This window comes from Orcinus orca, chromosome 1, assembly GCF_937001465.1.
Source record: "Orcinus orca chromosome 1, mOrcOrc1.1, whole genome shotgun sequence".
Classification (NCBI taxonomy): Eukaryota; Metazoa; Chordata; class Mammalia; order Artiodactyla; family Delphinidae; genus Orcinus; species Orcinus orca.
The window spans coordinates 193,415,979-193,432,940 of NC_064559.1; the positions used below are offsets into that span (position 1 = coordinate 193,415,979).

General features: G+C 58.9%; 2 protein-coding genes across 5 annotated transcripts in view; one reads left to right on the forward strand and one right to left on the reverse strand.

The window, feature by feature from the left end:
• Window positions 1-13,278, forward strand: part of RUNX3 (RUNX family transcription factor 3) — a 62,888-nt gene extending 49,610 nt beyond the window's left edge. The window contains exons 5-6 of the mRNA XM_004266679.4: window positions 5,221-5,379; window positions 10,114-13,278. Coding sequence (XP_004266727.2) covers window positions 5,221-5,379; window positions 10,114-10,658 — 704 coding nt within the window. The 3' untranslated portion in view covers window positions 10,659-13,278. The remainder of the gene's footprint in view (window positions 1-5,220; window positions 5,380-10,113) is intronic.
• NCMAP (non-compact myelin associated protein) overlaps window positions 1-16,962 on the reverse strand; it is a 561,420-nt gene that overhangs the window by 247,789 nt on the left and 296,669 nt on the right. The window lies entirely within an intron of this gene.

Sequence of the window (16,962 nt, forward strand, 5' to 3'; positions counted from 1 at the left end):
GGTTGCCACTCTCATCACGGGGGCTTGTGTCAGGCCAGTGTGAAGGCAAGGGCGTGGCCCTGATGGCCCCTGGGTTTCCCCCTGAAGCACCAGGTACCTGGCAGGTGTGGGGACCCGGTGCTGGCCCGGTGCTGAGAGATGCCGGGTGAGTCACCCACCTGGCTGGGCCCCAGCGTTCCTCCCCCAACTTTTATCCTTCTCACACACCTGCGAGGCTGGGCCCTCCCACTGTCCAGATCCATTGAGGAGGGGTTGTAAACCCAGAGTGCCTTCCTTGAGTGCCACGGCCAGGTGGGCTGTTTAATTCTCCCGGCCTGTCCCCAGACTCAGGAGTTAGAGTGTGAGCTCCACTTCACAGGTGACACAGCTGTGGCCCAGTGGGTAAGAGCTGCCTGGGACAGGCCTGGGCCGCTGGGTCCTGGAGGGTCATAAGTGAGGATCGGAGCAGGTGCCGTCCCACGGGCTGTCAGTGAGTTGAGCCCAGGCGCCGCAGGCGGACAGGCAGCCCAAGCGAGGTCCAGAGGGCCAAGGTGGGGCCGTCCCCAGGCAGTCCCCCTCCTCTGCACAAAGTGCTCTGCCTTGAAACACTTGGGGCCTGTCCTCTAGCTCATCCTCAACTCAGGGGTTAGACACTATGATAACCACTTGACAGCTGTGGAAACTGAGGCCCAGAGGAGCAGAGGGACTTGGTGGGTTAGAGCAGGGTGTGATTAGAGGGTTGGACGCTCAGCGCTGAGCTTCCGAGCAGGGCAGGGCTCCTGGTGGAGTCCACTGAGACCCTCTCATCTTCTTCTTTCCAGGCCTGTAATCCTGCACCTGCTCTGGGCCCTGGGCCCGGGCTGGGTCCTAACACCCATTGTTTGGAGCCCCTGACTTTCCAAACCCAGGCTCCTTTCCTACAAGATGGGCTCCGGGAAGACAAGGTGGCCAGGTGCCTCTATGTGACCTCGAGCATGTCCCTGGCCTCCACTGAGCCTCAGTTTTCTCACCTGTGAACTAGGGACAGTGGTAGACCCCCTCATGGGGATAATGCAGGTGAAACAAGGCAGAGCGTGTCAACCGCTTAGACAGTGGAGTGGAGGAAGCACTAAGTGTCGGCCACTGTTTTTCTTTCCGTTCCTGCTAGCTACTGCTCTTAGCCTGCAAGGTGCTGGGAGAAGGGGGCTTCCTGGAAGAGGCAGAGAATAAATACTAGAGAAACCCTGGGAGCAGCAGCAGCAGGAGGCGGTGATGGGGGTGCCCGTGGGGGGCTCATCCTGGCCAGTGGCTGAGTCTTGCAGTCTTAAGTCAGGGACTTTCAAAGCTAGAGGGGCCTCAGTGAGCAGTGTGTGCAGATGGGAAACTGAGTCCCAGCATGAAAGGGCTGGGCCCCTGGTGACCTAGTGAGCTGGGCCAGGGCTCCCCACCCAGCTCTCACTGTGGGCAGCCGAATGAAAGAGGTCTATTCTGAAGGCACATCTTCTTTCCTCAGGCACAGGGAGTTCCGCTCTGCTCCCAGTGTGAAGGCCCAGGCCCCGTGGCTCTGAGACTCTGTGGCGCCCTGGCCACGTGGAGTCACCTCAGCTCCCCCTTGCCCCTCCTGGGCCGTGGCTCCAGCATTCCACAGCAACAAGGAAGCAGTTCCCCAAGTGCTGTTAAAACTCCTCCTCCAGGAAGTCTGCCCTGCGTGAAGGCAGAGCAGCATGTGGTGGGAGCGTGGGCTCTGGGACCACATTACCCGATTTATATCCCAGACCAACCGCTTAGTGTAGGGCTCATCTTGAAGCCTCAGTGGCCCCATCTGTACAATGGGACCAAAAGGGAAGTGTCAGGAGAAAGAGCACTGGACTTGCAGTCGGGGTCTGGGTGCCGACGCCAGCTCCGCTGTCCTGGCTTTGTGTCCCGGACAGGACTTAGCATCCTGGCCTCCATGTCCTGGTCTCTATGTGGGGATGATGATCCTGCGTCCCTTGGCACAGGCTGGGGTAGAAGTGACCGTGCAGATGGTGGGGCCCCAGGTGTGTGGAGAGCGTCCGGTCACCTTATTTGGCCAGCACCACGACCTGCGAGGGCACCACGATGCAGACACCGTGGCTTGGGGTGGGTGGGGGAAAGGGGTGAGGCCACCAGGCGGCAGAGCCCATCCTCAGACCCAGGCTGGCTGCGAACCCCTCCCTCCTTCCACTGGCCCACAGGAGTATCTCTAGACACATAGTGCACAGTGTGACTCAGAAACGGGACTTTATTAGCCAGTGGCGATAACAAGGCCTGAGGTTTTGCACCAGCTTTCGTGTAACCCCACTGGCTCACTTCAAGCTTGTGGTTGACTAAGACACCCAGATCCTCTGCACCTGAGCTGCTGTCAGGTCAGTCTGCGGTCTCCAGATCTATCCAGCCGGCTTCCTGCCTGTTGAGATTGTTCTGACTTCATTCATGCCCCAGCTCATCCACATTGCCTTGCCATTTTCAGTGGCCTCGGCAGCAAGGGCAACGGCATTTCCTCCAAGGCCGATCAGGACTGAGGCCAGGCCGTCCGGCACTTCCCTAGAGACTACGTCCTGAGGGGTATCCATGAGCCAGTCCTCGATGGCTAAGGTTAGACAACCAACCAGCAAATGAAATCCCAAGCTTGGAGGATGCAAACCGGCAGCCCCTGAACAGGACATGTTCTACAAAGTGGTCGAATTATTTTGTTGTTGTTTTCAGTATTTGAATTGCCAACACATAAAATACGGGAGGTTTCACATAAAAGCAGGTTTATGGCTTCCAGTAAACTGGAAGCTCTGGCAACACTGGGTCCACCCCCACCAGGGCACCAGTCAGCTGGACTGGATGGCAACGGCCCCTTCTACGAGGCCCTCCCTCTCCAGTCTGCCCCAGGCCCTACCCATCCCATGTGCCTCATTTATGTGACTTGCCCAGCCCCCGTAGTCATCTAACCTGGTGGCCCCAGCTCCAGCCAAACTACCCCCAGCCCACGTTTTTCCTGTTGCCAAGGGTCCTGGGAGGCGCAGTGGGGGGCCCGGCTGGGAGCCAGGTGGTCTCATTTTGGCAGCTGGATGTCCCATGGGCTCGGGCCTGGGGCCTCCTCGGAGGGGAAAGTGGGTCCCTGGTTCTTGGTGACTTGCTGAGCCCATTGAGGCTCCTGGGACAACCTGTTCCATTTCTAAGGGCTCTCACATGCCTGTTTGAGCTTGTGACAGGGGTGTGTAGCAAGACTAGGGGCCTGTGGGTACCAGAATGCATTGCATCCCCCTTTTGAAAATCAGAAGTCAGGCCCATTCTGAAGTCCCCACCTCTGTCCCCTCACTCCCAGTGGCAGTGAAGAGTCATCTCACACCTCCCAGGCCCCTAGGACACCATTTTCCAAGCCTGGTGAGGAGTTTTGTTTTACCTCCTGCTGCCTCTCTCTCCTTCTTCTTTCTCTGTCAATCTAGAAGATTCCTCGTGTCACTGAAGACCCCAGGACTCAGGCAAGCCTTCCCCTCTCCCTTAGCCCCTCCCCACACTTCTTTTCCAAGGATCCCAAGTCTAAGACATCCTCCCTCTTTCCTCGCTGTGTGACCTCGGGCAAGCCTCTTCACCCCTCTAAACTGCAGTTCCCTTGTCTGTAAAAAGAGGACCAGGCCCACCTGTCTGCCTGGCCTCCTCCCTCAGGGTCAGGTGGAGCCGAACGGGCCAACCTCGGCTGACAGGCTGATCAGGAGAGCCCAGGAATGTCCGGTCCTCTCAGTGAGGAGTCTGTTATAACACAGTGTCTGCCCTGGAGAAATCCCCCGACACAAGGAGGTGTGTGAACAGAGATATTCCTGGGAGTCCTGCATGCAGGGGGATCATTTGGAAGTGAGCTAAGTGTCCCTCTGAGAGGAACGGCTGAGGGGACTGCAGCCTCCAGGGGGATGTGACGAGCAGGAACGAGGGACACCCACAGGCTTAGTGAGGCCGTCCCGCCCCCCACCTGTTGCCCCTCACTGTGCCCCGGGGTGGGCTCCCAAGGTTTTGCGGGAACTCTGTTGTTTCTCTGGGGCTGGGTTACTCTCTCCATCTATCAGATAAGGAAACTGAGGTGGCCCCCAGGTGTGCTACTGAAAGAGCAAGTTAGAGAATGATACAGCCAGGCTGAGACCATTCAAGAAAGTTCTGTGAGAAACTTGCTCTGTGTTTTGCATGCACGTGAAACCAAAAAACGGCTGGAAAGAAAGACCTCCAAATTGATCACGTGGGGATTTCTGGGCAGGGATTTAGGGTGGGTCAGAGGGGCCATTAGCCTTACCTGTAATGCTTTTATTTTTGTAGCTATTCATACTTTGCTTGTGAAATGTAAAATGAGTAATTGAAAAAGTGGTGTGTTTGTGTGTGTGTGTGTGTGTGTGTGTGTGTGAGAGAGAGAGAGAGAGAGAGAGGTGGTGGTCCCTGCAAGCCTGATGTCATTCGAGAAGCCTTGAGGGTGGCCTCGGCTGGCTGCTTAAAGGCAGGGGCATGGCCATCTTGACGAGGCTGGGGTCCTTCCTGTGTGGGCCGTGGCAGAGGGATACTGGGAAATGCTGGCGGTTTCTCCAAGTGTGATGCCCAAGGCAGGTGCCCTGGTCCCCTGTTCCCAGCTTCGGGACAGAGATGGGAGTCCAGCCCCTCACACAGCGCCCCACTCCACTTCCCAGCATCGTGGTGAATTTCCCCTCCTGTCTGAGACCCAGAGGGGAGAAGGCATGTGCTGGGGGTCCCAGGGTAGCTCTGGGCTGGAGGAGCCAGCATTCCCATTCCGGGGCCATCTCCCATTCCTCTTGCAGATGTGAATGGCAGGCAGGATGGATGCTGGGGGGCAGACAGTGGCAGCATGCCTGGGTTCTCTCCCTGCCTCCCATGGGAGCCTGCTTAAGCCCCTTTCCCGTGCCTGTTGCCTCAGATTCCCCTTCTGCCAAAAAGCGTAACGTACAGGTGTAGGTCGCAGGCTTTGATTTGAACGCTGAGTTCAAATCTTGACTCCACAACTTACTGGCTCTGTGGCCTGGAACCTCTTTGAGCCTCACCTGTGGCATAAGAAGGTACGAGTGAGATGATAGCAGCCCCAGGGCAGCACATACTGACCATTCTCTGTTCAGAAGAGACATCGGTAGTGGCCTTTGGGTTCTCCCTACAGAGGCCTAAGGGTAGACCTCAGGGAGAACTTCCCAGCAGAGCAAGGCATTTCTGCCTCCTGAGACTCACGGGGACCAGCTTCTCACGGGCTCTCATGCTCTGCAGGGCATCGACAGAAGCTGGAGGACCAGACCAAGGCGTTCCCCGACCGCTTCGGGGAGCTGGAGCGCCTGCGCATGCGGGTGACGCCGAGCGCGCCCAGCCCCCGAGGCTCGCTCAGCACCGCCGGCCCCTTCAGCAGCCAGGCCCAGACCCCCATCCAAGGTACGGCGCAGGGAGGGGGGCTGCGGTGGGAGAAGGGGACGGCGGCCTGGAAGCAGTCTCTCTGCTCCGGACCCAAAGCTCATCCCAGGGTCGCCGGCTGCACCACCCTGGTGTTTGGTATAAAGGAACGCGGCCTGCTCTGAGGGCCTGCTCTGCCCGGTCCTGGGCTCAGCCCTTCCTTCATTCATTCAGCAAACATTTACTGTCACTCACCCTGTGCCGTCGTGGTGCCTGGCCCCAGGGATGAATAGACAGGCACAGTCCCTGCCCTCCACGGGCTCCCTGTGCCCGGCGGGAAATGGGTATTAGTCCCCCAGTGCACCCGTTACAGTTGGGCAGGCCTCGCCCCAGGAGCCTGAGACAGACACGTGTCTGTCAAGGACGTCACAGCCCCCCAGGCCTCAGCTTTCTCATCTGAAAGCGGGGTGGTGGTGGATGCCTCTGCCTGGGCCTCGGGCGACATTCAGATGACATTACTGCACTCAAACTTTGTAAACTGTGAAGTGAATTTGTCCCTGGAGAGAGACAGAGCATCTCCTGAGAAAGGTCCCCGCCTGGCCCAGAGACTCTTCCCAAACAGGAAGGAGGAGGGAGGCCTGTGGGCGGAGGCCCAGGATGGAGTCTTTACCCCTTGGCCAGATGGACACGGCAGGCACGTGTGAGCCTGTCTCGGGCAGGCCGTCCGGGTGTACAGGGCCTGGCACATAGCAGGTGCTCGGTAGGTGGTCAGATGGTGAACATCTACGCTGCTGTCCAGGTTCTCCTGGCCGGTGGGTTGGGGTGCAGGAGGCTGAGTGCGCAGCTGACCCTCAGGCCAGGCAGGGGTGGAGAGTGCTCGGCAGCAGTGCTGGACGCGGCCGGGAGGGCTGGCTGCGGCCGTCATGCACCGTGGGTGTCTGTTCTTTCTTGGTCCTCCAGGTCCTGGTTAGAACCCATTTGGCAGATGAGTGAATTGAGGCTTAAGAGGTTAAGGGCCACTCTTGGGTCACACAGCACATCAATGCCCAGGTTCAAAGTGTCCACAGCACCTGCCCCCAGGAACTTCCTGTACTTCTGAGGGCACAAGCGAGGGGGTCCCTGCTGGGTCTCTCCATTAAGGGAGGCCCTGCCCCCAGCCCTGGCCATGTGTGCCAGGCACAATGCCATGGCAGGGGAACTTGATGCAGCCCCGTGGTGTGAAGAGACGGTACCTCCCTTCTGGCCTGGGAAGCTGGGCCTTGGCCCTGCTGAGCCCCCAAGGTGGGGAGAGGCCCCAGGTCCAGGCTCTTAGCCACGGGCTGTCGAGTTTGAAACACTCAGCAACTCTTGAGCCAGGGGGGCTGCAGGGTAGAGGGGTCTGAGCTCAAGAGGCAGTAAGATGTCCTCTGGGTTCATGCCCACCCCTGCCCAGAAGCTGTCCACGCTCCCCTTCCTGGCAGGCCAGCCTTTGCGCAGGTACAGTGGTCTAACACTCCAGGCCTTTCCCTGACATGGGCAGAGCTGGGGCCCAGCCGGGGGGCCCTGGAACCCAGCAGGTGGGGGCTAACAGTGGCGTCCTGTCCAGCAGCTCCCGTGGAAGGAGAACCCACCTCTCTTTCCATTTGTGTGGACATAGCTTGGGAATCAGCACCTGCTGGAGCCTGAGGCAGGCCTACCCACCCTCCGTCCAGCCCCAGAGGGCCAGGCCTAGCCCAGCAGCAGGCAGAGCCCCTGCCTCCCCCGAGGCTGGGAGGAGAGGAGGTCGGGCCTGTGTGGGATAGTGGCTGACCCAGTCCTTCCCCTTCTGCTGTATCCTGAGGCAGGGTGCTCGCTAGCCACCCACAGCATTGGACTTCAGGCAGCCTCTGTGGCCCTTCACACCAGCCAGGCCTCCCCGTCCTCAGGCCTGTCCCCTTTGGAGTGAGAGGAAGGGCTTTTGACAACCAAGACCAAGGAAGGAACGTGAACTTTGCAGTCAGGTGGACCTGGCTAGGAATTCGGGCTCTGCCAGGCACTGGCTGTGTGATCTTAGGCAAGTCGCTTCACCTCTCTGAGCCTCAGTTTTCTCATCTGTAAAGTGGGAAGAAGGAGGTATCTGTCACAGGGGTGTTGGCAGGGCCAGGCTTGGGGAGTCCCTCTCACTGGCCCTCCCCTCCTGGTGGGACAAGCCTCTACTTTCAGACTCCATCCTGGGGGTCCCCCTCAGGATACCCCACCACCACTTCTCTTGGTTCCCGTTAATAGCTTTGACCCCCCAGCTTTGGTGACTGGCAAGCAGTGCCGAGGCCCCAACCCCTCCGTACCCCAGCCCCCAGCCCCCTGGCTGTGACCGCCCACAATGGGGGCTTCTCACAGCTCAAAGGCCTCATTCAGCCACCACACAGCAGCTGGGGCAATTTGGAGAAGAAAATAAACATTTCCTTCCAGTGTTGGGATTGGCTGCTCGACAGAGGCCTGGCCAGCTCGGGTTTCTTGGGGCTACTGGGCTGGAGGGGGCGGGGCTGGGGGCAGGAGCTGAGGGGGTGCTGAGGGCAGACACTCCCCCCACCCGGGGAGGGAGGCAGGAGAGGACGGTGAGAGGGCCGGGCAGGCCTGCCCGCAGCCCACATGACCCCCGAGGGCCCACCTGGCACGGAGGCCCAGGCTACAGCCCTGCCATCGCATCCTGGGCTCCCTGTTTGGGCTCCCTCCTGTCAGGCGGCAGCGCTCGCTCCCCTGGGCTCAGGGCAAGTGTTAGCCTCATGCTTGGCTGTGCTCGGGGTGCCAGGCGCTGCCAACAAGGGTCCTCCCCTGGGGTTCAGAGATGAGGGCAGGAGCCAGGCTCCTCCGACCCCCTAGGCCTCAGGGCAGCACTGACCAGCCAAGGGATCTGTTAGGGAGGGTCCAGATGGGCCAGAAGGCCCCCGTCTCCCGGCCCCTAGCCCCCACATCTCCCCACCTGGAGCCCGGAGCCTCATCCCGTATCATCCACATCCGGGACCAGAGCCTGCTGCTGAGGAAACACCCCCCCCAGCTGAGCTGGGAAGACCCCAAAGTCCAGAGAAGTTACAAGTCTTATCTGAGGTCGCACAGCACCTCAAGCAGATCTGGGGAATGAGGCCTGAGGGCACCTGCAGCTCAGCCACGCCTCAGGCACGGCAGGCGGTGCACACCTGGAGCTGGCCAGGGGCAGAGGCTGGCCTCCTCCTCAGCCCTCTCTGGCCCCTAGTCTTTGGTAGACAGAGGGCTTGGGAACAGACAGACTTTAGACTGCTGCTGGGGGCTCATCCACCTCCCCACTGCTGCCCAGAGTCACCCCTTGGCCAGGGTACAAGGAAGGCCCAGGGTCAGGGGCTCAGCTTTGCAGGGCCCTGAATGAGCCGGTTCTCCTGAGTGCCCAGAACAGGAGGTGTCACAGCTGCAGTGGCAGCAGAAACCCTCATCAGGCCCCTGCTGTGTGCCCAGTGTAGGCACTTTACATGTATTAACTAATTTAATCCCTAGGAACTGTTATTGTCTCCATTTTTCATGTGGGACAACTTGATGCACAGAGAGGTTTAGTGACTTGCCCAAAGACACACAGCTAGTAAGTGTCAGAACTAAGATAAGTATCCAACCTCAGAGACCACACAGTTGTGCTGCCTCAAAGATGGGACAGTTACCCTTCAGGCACGTGTCAGAACTCAGGACTGAGAGCCCTAGGATTCTGTGTAGGTCCAATGTGCTGTGTGACACTTAGGCAAGTGCCTCACCCTCTCTGAGTCTCAGTCTTCCTACCAAGGGGTTTAGACTCAATCCTGAACCCCTTTGAGTGTTGAGGTTTGCGGGGGTCTGTGATTACAAAAGTACGGGGCAGAGGCTGGGATGCTTTTGTCTTGGAGCAAACTCCTGGGGGAGCCAGGGTGAGGCCTGGGCTGGACACTGGGTCTCTCTGTGACAAGGGCAGGGTCCAGGCCACCAAGCCCCTCTGGCTGCCGTCTCGCTTTGCTGTGGAGGCGGGTGAGGGTGGCATCTGATCCTTGTCTGGCCACCAGTCAGCTCCAGCCTGCAGGGCAGCCCTGGAGACACAGGCCCAGGCTGAGGCCGGGGTGGGGGGGGGGGGATGGACAGAGCTGCCGTGGACCCAGCTGCCACAGCACAGGCGGAAGCTCCCGTAACCTAACTGAGCCCCACCTGGGCAGGAGAGGTGCAGGCGCACACGCACGTACACCCCAGCGGGAGCAGAAAGCAGAGGCCTCGTGATGAGTTCCAGTCCTTTCTGTGCAGCATCAGGAGAAGCCACCTTTCTCTCTCTGCCTGGTTCCTCGTCTGCGAGAGCAGGGCCTGACTCCCAATCTCACGGGACCGTTGGAGACCCTCTTTACCGAGAGCAAGAGAGGGAGGGGAACCTGCCAGGCCAGGCTGTTGGGCGGCCTGTGCTGGCCCCGCCCTTGGCTCCCCATGCACCCACAGCCCAGCGGGGAGCCCACCTGCCCCCTCTACAGGCCTCTGCATGGCTAGGCTGGGAAGAGGATGCCGGGAGGAGAGAAAAGCCCTCCCCCTCCTCTGCCTGCCCCGGCAGAGCCCGGGGCCACCCACAGCCCAGACCCCTGCTCGCACCTGCTTCCCAGGTGGGACCGGATTGGGAATCAGCAGGCTCCAGCCCCCGAGCAGCTCAGGGCGGTGGGAGCAGAGCCACATGTAGCACCAGGGATCCCCCTAGATGGGCCTGTAAACCAGAGCCCGAGGTCATTCTTGAAGAAAGGCCGCCGGAGTGGTGTCGGGCGGTGACTGACCATCCTCCTTGCTGTCCCCCAGGCACCTCCGACCTGAACCCTTTCTCCGACCCCCGCCAGTTTGACCGCTCCTTCGCAGCGCTGCCGACCCTCCCGGAGAGCCGCTTCCCCGACCCCCGGATGCATTACCCAGGGGCCATGTCGGCCGCCTTCCCCTACAGCGCCACACCCTCGGGCACGAGCATCGGCAGCCTCAGCGTGGCCAGCATGCCGGCCACCAGCCGCTTCCACCACACCTACCTCCCACCGCCCTACCCGGGGGCCCCGCAGAACCAGAGCGGGCCCTTCCAGGCCAGCCCTTCCCCCTACCACCTCTACTACGGCGCGTCCTCCGGCTCCTACCAGTTCTCCATGGTGGCCGGCAGCAGCAGCGCTGGCGACCGCTCGCCCACCCGCATGTTGGCCTCCTGCCCCAGCAGCGCCGCCTCTGTCGCCACCGGCAACCTCATGAACCCCAGCCTGGGTGGCCAGAGTGACGGCGTGGAGGCCGATGGCAGCCACAGCAACTCGCCTACCGCGCTGAGCACGCCCGGCCGCATGGACGAGGCCGTGTGGCGGCCCTACTGACAGCCCGGGTCCAAGTGGACTGCTCCCGCTGGTGGCGGGGACCCCAAGAACCTTCCAGACAAGTGGCGGGCCCAGCTCCAAGGCTCAGGGCACTCATGGGACTTAACGCTTCACGGCAGCTGTGGGCCCAGGGTCCGTGGTCCTGGGGCCCAGAGCTGGTAGCTGGCTCTGAGAGCATCTGGTCCAGCCACGTCTTTGTACAGAGGGGTCGGGACCTCCCCCAGGACCCCACCCCCAGCCCAGATCCTACTCATCTCATCCCACGTCCCCTTGGGAGAAGTAGCCTCCTCCTGCCACCTCCCCTGGAATGACCTGGCTGTCCCCAGCTATGCCCACTGCTGTCACGGGGCCCAGGCCTCCTGGGACAGAGACCATCTCTGTTCTAGAGCGAGGTGGCATTTGCCCACACGGTTTGGCCTCTTATCCTCGGGACCCTAGAAAGACCTCCCCACCCTTGCCTTCCTCAGAGACCCCGCACCCTGTGGGCCCAGCCCTCCCTCTGCATTTACACAAGTTGAGTCACAACTGGAAGGTCCCCCAGCCCTGAGAGGGGCTCACTTATGGTTTGGTTGGGGAAGGAACCCCTCCAGAGGCCCCAGGGAATCGCTAGCAGAGATGGAATGAGGATACCCCCAGGCCCGCCCCTCAGCTCTGTTTCCCTACAACTCCTGGCAGCTAAGGGCCCCGACCCCATCCCAGCCGTCCGTGGGTCCCAGGCCCCAGAGCAGACTGGCCTGCGGCAGCAGGCCCCTAAAACCAGGAAAGACACCTGCGGACAGGTCTTCCATGCACTTTACCAGTCCAAGGCATTCGCCCTCTGTTCTCTCAGTGGGGGCTGGGAAGGGTCCCTTTCCCCCTAGGCTGGTCTCAAAATTGCCAGTTTTGGAGAAAGCACCAGAACCAGACAGGTCCTACCAGAAAGCCTTGGGGTAAGGGGTCATGGGGTCAGATGTCAGCATCCCTGGCCCATCTAGGTCCAGCCAAGCTGTGCACAGCCAAGCTGTGCCCCGGACCCGCAGCCTCGTGGGAAGGCCCAGCCTAACCTTCCAGTCTCTGACACACAGCTCCCCGTCTTTAACCAGTCTGCTTCCAAAGCAGTCTTGAACAAAACACCAGTTTTTAAAGCTGATTTTAGAGAAAGAAGCTTGTCAAACATTTTCAGACACACGATCTCTTACAGAAAAAGCCCCCATGATAGTGAACGGTACCCCTCTGAGAGTGTGGAATTGTTAGGATCCCAAAACCTCCTCAAGGGGTCACAGTCCTTCAGCAGCATCCCACCAGCCTGCACCAAAGGCCAACCTGGTGCAGAACAAAGCAGCACTGGTGAGATGCTGGAATCTCAAGTCTGTGGCTCTCTGGCATTTGTCCGAGAGGACGTGTGGGTGTCCCGGTAGAGGTGGGAGGATGTGGGGGAGTACGGTGGCTGCATGATGGCAGAACACAAGAGCTGGGAAGGGCTTGGCAGCCTCAGCTCAGCCCCTGCTCTGCTCACAGGGGAAGTATTACAGTTTACAAATGGGAAAGCAGGCCTTGCCCAAGGGTTTAAGCATGTCCGAGTATTTTTCGTTCTAGAAAGGCATAAAAAACCCATGTCTGAATTTTTTAGTTCTCTAAAGGCGTAAGTGGAAAAGGACAAAACTCTTATAAGCATTGGGCAGCATGTGGCTTTTAGCCATCGTTTCAGCCCCATCCTCTGTGGATGTGGAAATCTCCCCTACAAAATGCTCCTTAGCGGTTGTCTCTGGAATAGCACGTGACCTGTCTGCCACCGCACCTGTGACAACCGCCAGATAGGCACATGGGATGCACGCTCAGACAGGTTAGGAGCTACAGCTTCTCTTGTCCTGCCCTCACTGGAAAAAGCAGTCCCCTGCTTTTATCTCTTCAAAATAGCTGCTGGGGGTATCCTGCTGACTCCCTTCAGCCGGGGGAGGGGCGGGGGGGATATCTCCACCCCTTCTCAGGAAGCAGCTACAAATCCATTGCCCTCGTGTCTCCTCCTCTCCTATTCTCTTTGGTTGTAGACTGGCCCCAGGCCCCAGTGGGAGGCACCCTTGGGTTCCCAGTGCCCAGCACTTTGTAGCCCCTCCCCAGATTACTACCCCTTCCTGACATCCAAGCCCCGGTGGGGGCAGGGACAGGAAATAAATCGACCCCCTCCCCGAAACTCCCTGACTCAAAGTGATGGCAGCCGTGCTGAGTTTTTTAAGGCCCACAGTGGGTACAGACAGCTTGGGCTGGTAAAGATGGGTCCTTATTTACAAGGCTGCTTTGAAGTTGTACTAGGCAAACACACTGATTTAGAAAGCACAAGGAAACGAAGGGGTTTGGGCACCATGTTACTGTAAGCCTCTTGGTGGTGGGTACGGATACGTTGTGACATATTGTCATGCTGAGGAGTTAATACCTGCTATACTCATATCTTCCGTAAAACCGACCCAGGGCTGGGAAGAAGGTGGGGAGGGATGGAAACTGCTTTGCACTATAATTTGCTTGGTGTGTTTGTTTTTAATGCACAACTTCCATGTACAGTAAACTGTCTTCTATACTATTTAACAGTAAAATGGAATTTTGGCTGATTTGTTACAATAATATAACTCTGAGATGTGTTGAAGGATCTCAGTGCCAGACTTCTAGAGCTGTATGCATGGGGGTGGGAGAGGATGGGAGTCCTCCCGCCATGGCCAGGGAGGAATGGGGCCGGGCCTGGGGACAGGAGCAGGACTGACCGCACTGCTTTGGAGATTCCCCAGCGCCTTGGCCTCTCCATCCGGAAGGGCCGCAGAGACCACCCTGGGTAAGTACAGCTGGCGAGGGCTCTCCCATGTGTGGCTGGAACCCCAGAGGAATATCAGGTCTTCAAGGTGCCACCGTCCCTTCTCCCTTCGCAGGCGGCCCATGACTTTTCACAAGTCAACAGAATAGGTGGAACACCTGTTCCAGCTCATCCCCCAGGCTCTGAGTTGGGAAGGGGGCATAGGCAGGTGGACCGTGAAGCAGCCTTGGTGAGAGCCCATCTCTGGGAAATGTTCGCTGCCATGCTGATAAATTAGCAGCAGTCAGCACTGCAAAGCAATCAGCCACGTCAGCTCCCCCATTTTGCAGATGAGGCGACTAAGGTGCAAAGAGGGGGTGTCACCTGGCCCCACAGCTCCGCGGAGGAGTTTGTGGCTGATGGTGAGGGCGACGGGTGTGAGGGTGTGGGCCCCTGGCTTGACAGCCTCCCCAAGCCTGCCAGCAAGGAGGCATGGCCCACCGTGCCTGTCCAGCTGGGGCTTGGGGACGGGAAATTTCATAAAACACCTTAGTTTTGAGTGAAAATACTTCAAAAGCTAATCCCAAGACTTTGCCCTGTTCAGTTAGGTTGGTCTGCCTGAAACCCAACACCCAACAGGAAGTTCCCCTTTCCCCGGCCTAAACCCTGATCCCCGCCCCTCTGCGCTGAAGCACGGCTTCTGCCCCAGGGCCAGCAGAGTCTTCTCTAGGCAGGATCCCGGCCAGAGCTGCAGAACTGCTCTGTGGGTGTGCTCTGAGTGCCGTCGCCCAGATGAGCAAGAATGGTCCTGAAGCAGCATCTATAAGTCAACACTCTGCTTCCGTAATGTGTGTTTATTTGGGGGCCCTTTGTAGAGAATGATGGAGGTTATGAGGGAGCACAGTTCAAGCTCCTCCCCGCTGGCCACACTTTGGTGCCACAGCTGATACAAGAGGAGGTGTGGCCTCCAGAGCCCCTGACTCAAAGCTCCATCACCTTAACCCTAGCAAGCACAGACCAGCACACCCAGGTTCCCAAAGGGAAACTGAGGCCCAGAGAAGTCCAGGACTTGCCTGAGGTCACACAGGCTGCTGGGGGAAGAGCTGCAGTAACCATATCAGCCTGCAGGTGGCAGCAGGTGGGGAGAGTGAACATGCCCCTCCAGAGAAGGGGGAAAAGGGACTTGCCTCAGTTATGGCCAGAATTCAGGTTAGGTGTTGGAAAGAACTTCCTAACCTCAGGGGGTTCATCCCAGAAGGGCCTGGAAAATATCTTGATGTGGAGGAAGGGTTTTCTTTCCTTCTTTAGCTATGTGCCTGTGGGAGGTCCCTGTCCCTCTCTGAGCCTCCCTTTTTATTCAGATATTACACGAGCACCTACTGTATGCCAGGTATGTAGTATCAAGTCCCATGATCCCCAAAGGCCCTGCTTTGGGACAGGGGTTTACTCGGCTTGAAGGAAAGGTTGACATCCCTGGCCCAGCATCCCCAGCCTGCTGGAGCCCAGGCCCGAGCCCCCCACCTCCTGCACCTCCCATCAAGGGTAAAAGGGCATTTTGTTCCAGAGTCTGGGAGCCCCTGGACTCTAGAATTCCATTTTGAGGCTCGAGGAACTGGTGCAGTTTGGGCAGTGCCTACAGGTTCACCAGCCGTGTCAGGCCACAGCCTGTGTCCGGCCTGGCCAGAGGCCAAGAGAGGTGGTCCAGGCCTTGGGACTCCAAGGGGTGGTCTCCCTGGGCACTGGACTGATCTTGGCACCTCCTGAGGGGTGAAGTGGTCCCAGACAGACTTGAAAGTGCTGGGCGTCTGGCCATGGGGATGGCTTTGGCTTTTGTAGTGAGAGGTGGATGTCCCGGCAGGGGTCTACAGGCCCCAGGTGATGATGTGTGACCAAGGGAAGAGCTGTGAGGGCCGAAGGAGGCTGCGGTGAGGAGCTGCCCGGCGCAGGGCCAGCACCGGTGCTCTGGGGAAGGGCCTCAGGCCTGCCTTGCTCCCCCCTTTCCCCAGACTGCACCCCACAAACACAGCCAGCCAGGCCCCCCCAGCATGGCCCAGGGGGCAGCTCTCAGCTGCAGCAGACACGCAGCTTGGCCACCGGGGAATGCACCTCAGTGGGTCGGTTCATTCTGGGGTCGTAAATGAAATGAGCTGTCCAAAGGATGGGGGCGGGGGGGCACCGGAGTGAAAGAATGAACTGTTCCTTGCGGAAACTCAGGGTGCCCCCCGTTCCTCCCCACGAGGGCTGGGGAGCTGGGAGGGGGTGAGGGGCCGCATCCCCTCAACACCCACATCCACACCGATGCGGTCCAGCAGCTAGAGGAGCCCGGGGAGCCGGATTCCAGGCTTCCTATTTTTAGGTTTGCAGTTAAGGCACGCTGTTTGTTTTATATATTTATACTCACCCGCAGAGGGAGCCTGCCCTGAGCCAGCCCGGAGGAAGCCCTTGAGCGAAGGGGAGAGGAGCAGCCCCCGAGCTGGCTTTCTGGAGCCTCCCTTCCTTTGTGCCCATGCCAGCTGCTGGAAACCATTGTGACCTCGTTGTCGTCCTAATGGGTGGCAGCTGTTTGGGCCACATACCCCACTCTGCTCTTTGGGCCTGGTGTCTGCGAGGCCTTGGCCAGAGTTCATTCACTCATTCACCAAACAGACCTAGGCCTCGATCCACCCTCATGTGCCAGCCAGCAAGAAAAAAGACCAATAAGACACAGCTGTGCTCCCGGGGAGCTCAGAGAACAGACAGGAAGACAGGAGGGCTAACCCGTGGGATACACGGTGCGGATGAGACAAGATGGAAAGATGAGTAGAAGTTCACCAGCAGAACTTCTACTCAGAGAAGCAGCAGGAGGGCCTCTAGGTGGAGGGAACCACATGTGCAGAGGCCTGGAGGACAGGAGTGTGTCTAAGCTGGGAGGACAGTGGGGAAGGTAGAGGAATGGCGAGGGGATATGGGAGACGAGCAGGCCAGGGGGTCACAGGGGCTGAAGGTCAAGCTTGGATTTGGTCCTGCAGGCACTGCGGAGTGGGGGCAGGTTCAGATGGTTGTGCATCTGTTGGGGGGAGTCACCATGGCAGCCTGGAATATGAACTGCATGGGGGTGCAGAGAAGACACCTGCTCACAGGCTACTGCACTAGTCCAGGCAAAGGAGGGTGAAGCCTGTGCAAAATGGTCAGAGGAGGAGCTAAGTGTTCCCTAAGGCATCTTTAGCACAAAAGTCATAGGATGGATCCAGTGCCCCAGACCTCAGGTTCAAGCGTCTCTCAATGTCTTGGGTTCATGGCGTTTGATGGGGCCACTGGGGACAAGGTCTTGATAATAGTTTTTGTTATGCCAAGTGTGTAATAACAGCAACCCTGCCCTCTCCCTGATCCCTACCCCCCACACATGTTTTAGTGAAGCCTTATGTCCTGGCTCGTGACAACCCCCTCACCACCCCCGAGGCCACGTGGAGCCTCTCAGACTAAAGGGTCCAGGGCTCAGAGTCTGGTCCTGCCACCCCACTCTCCTCTGTAGCCCAAAGATGTAATGGTTGTAAGATCCTGAGCCTG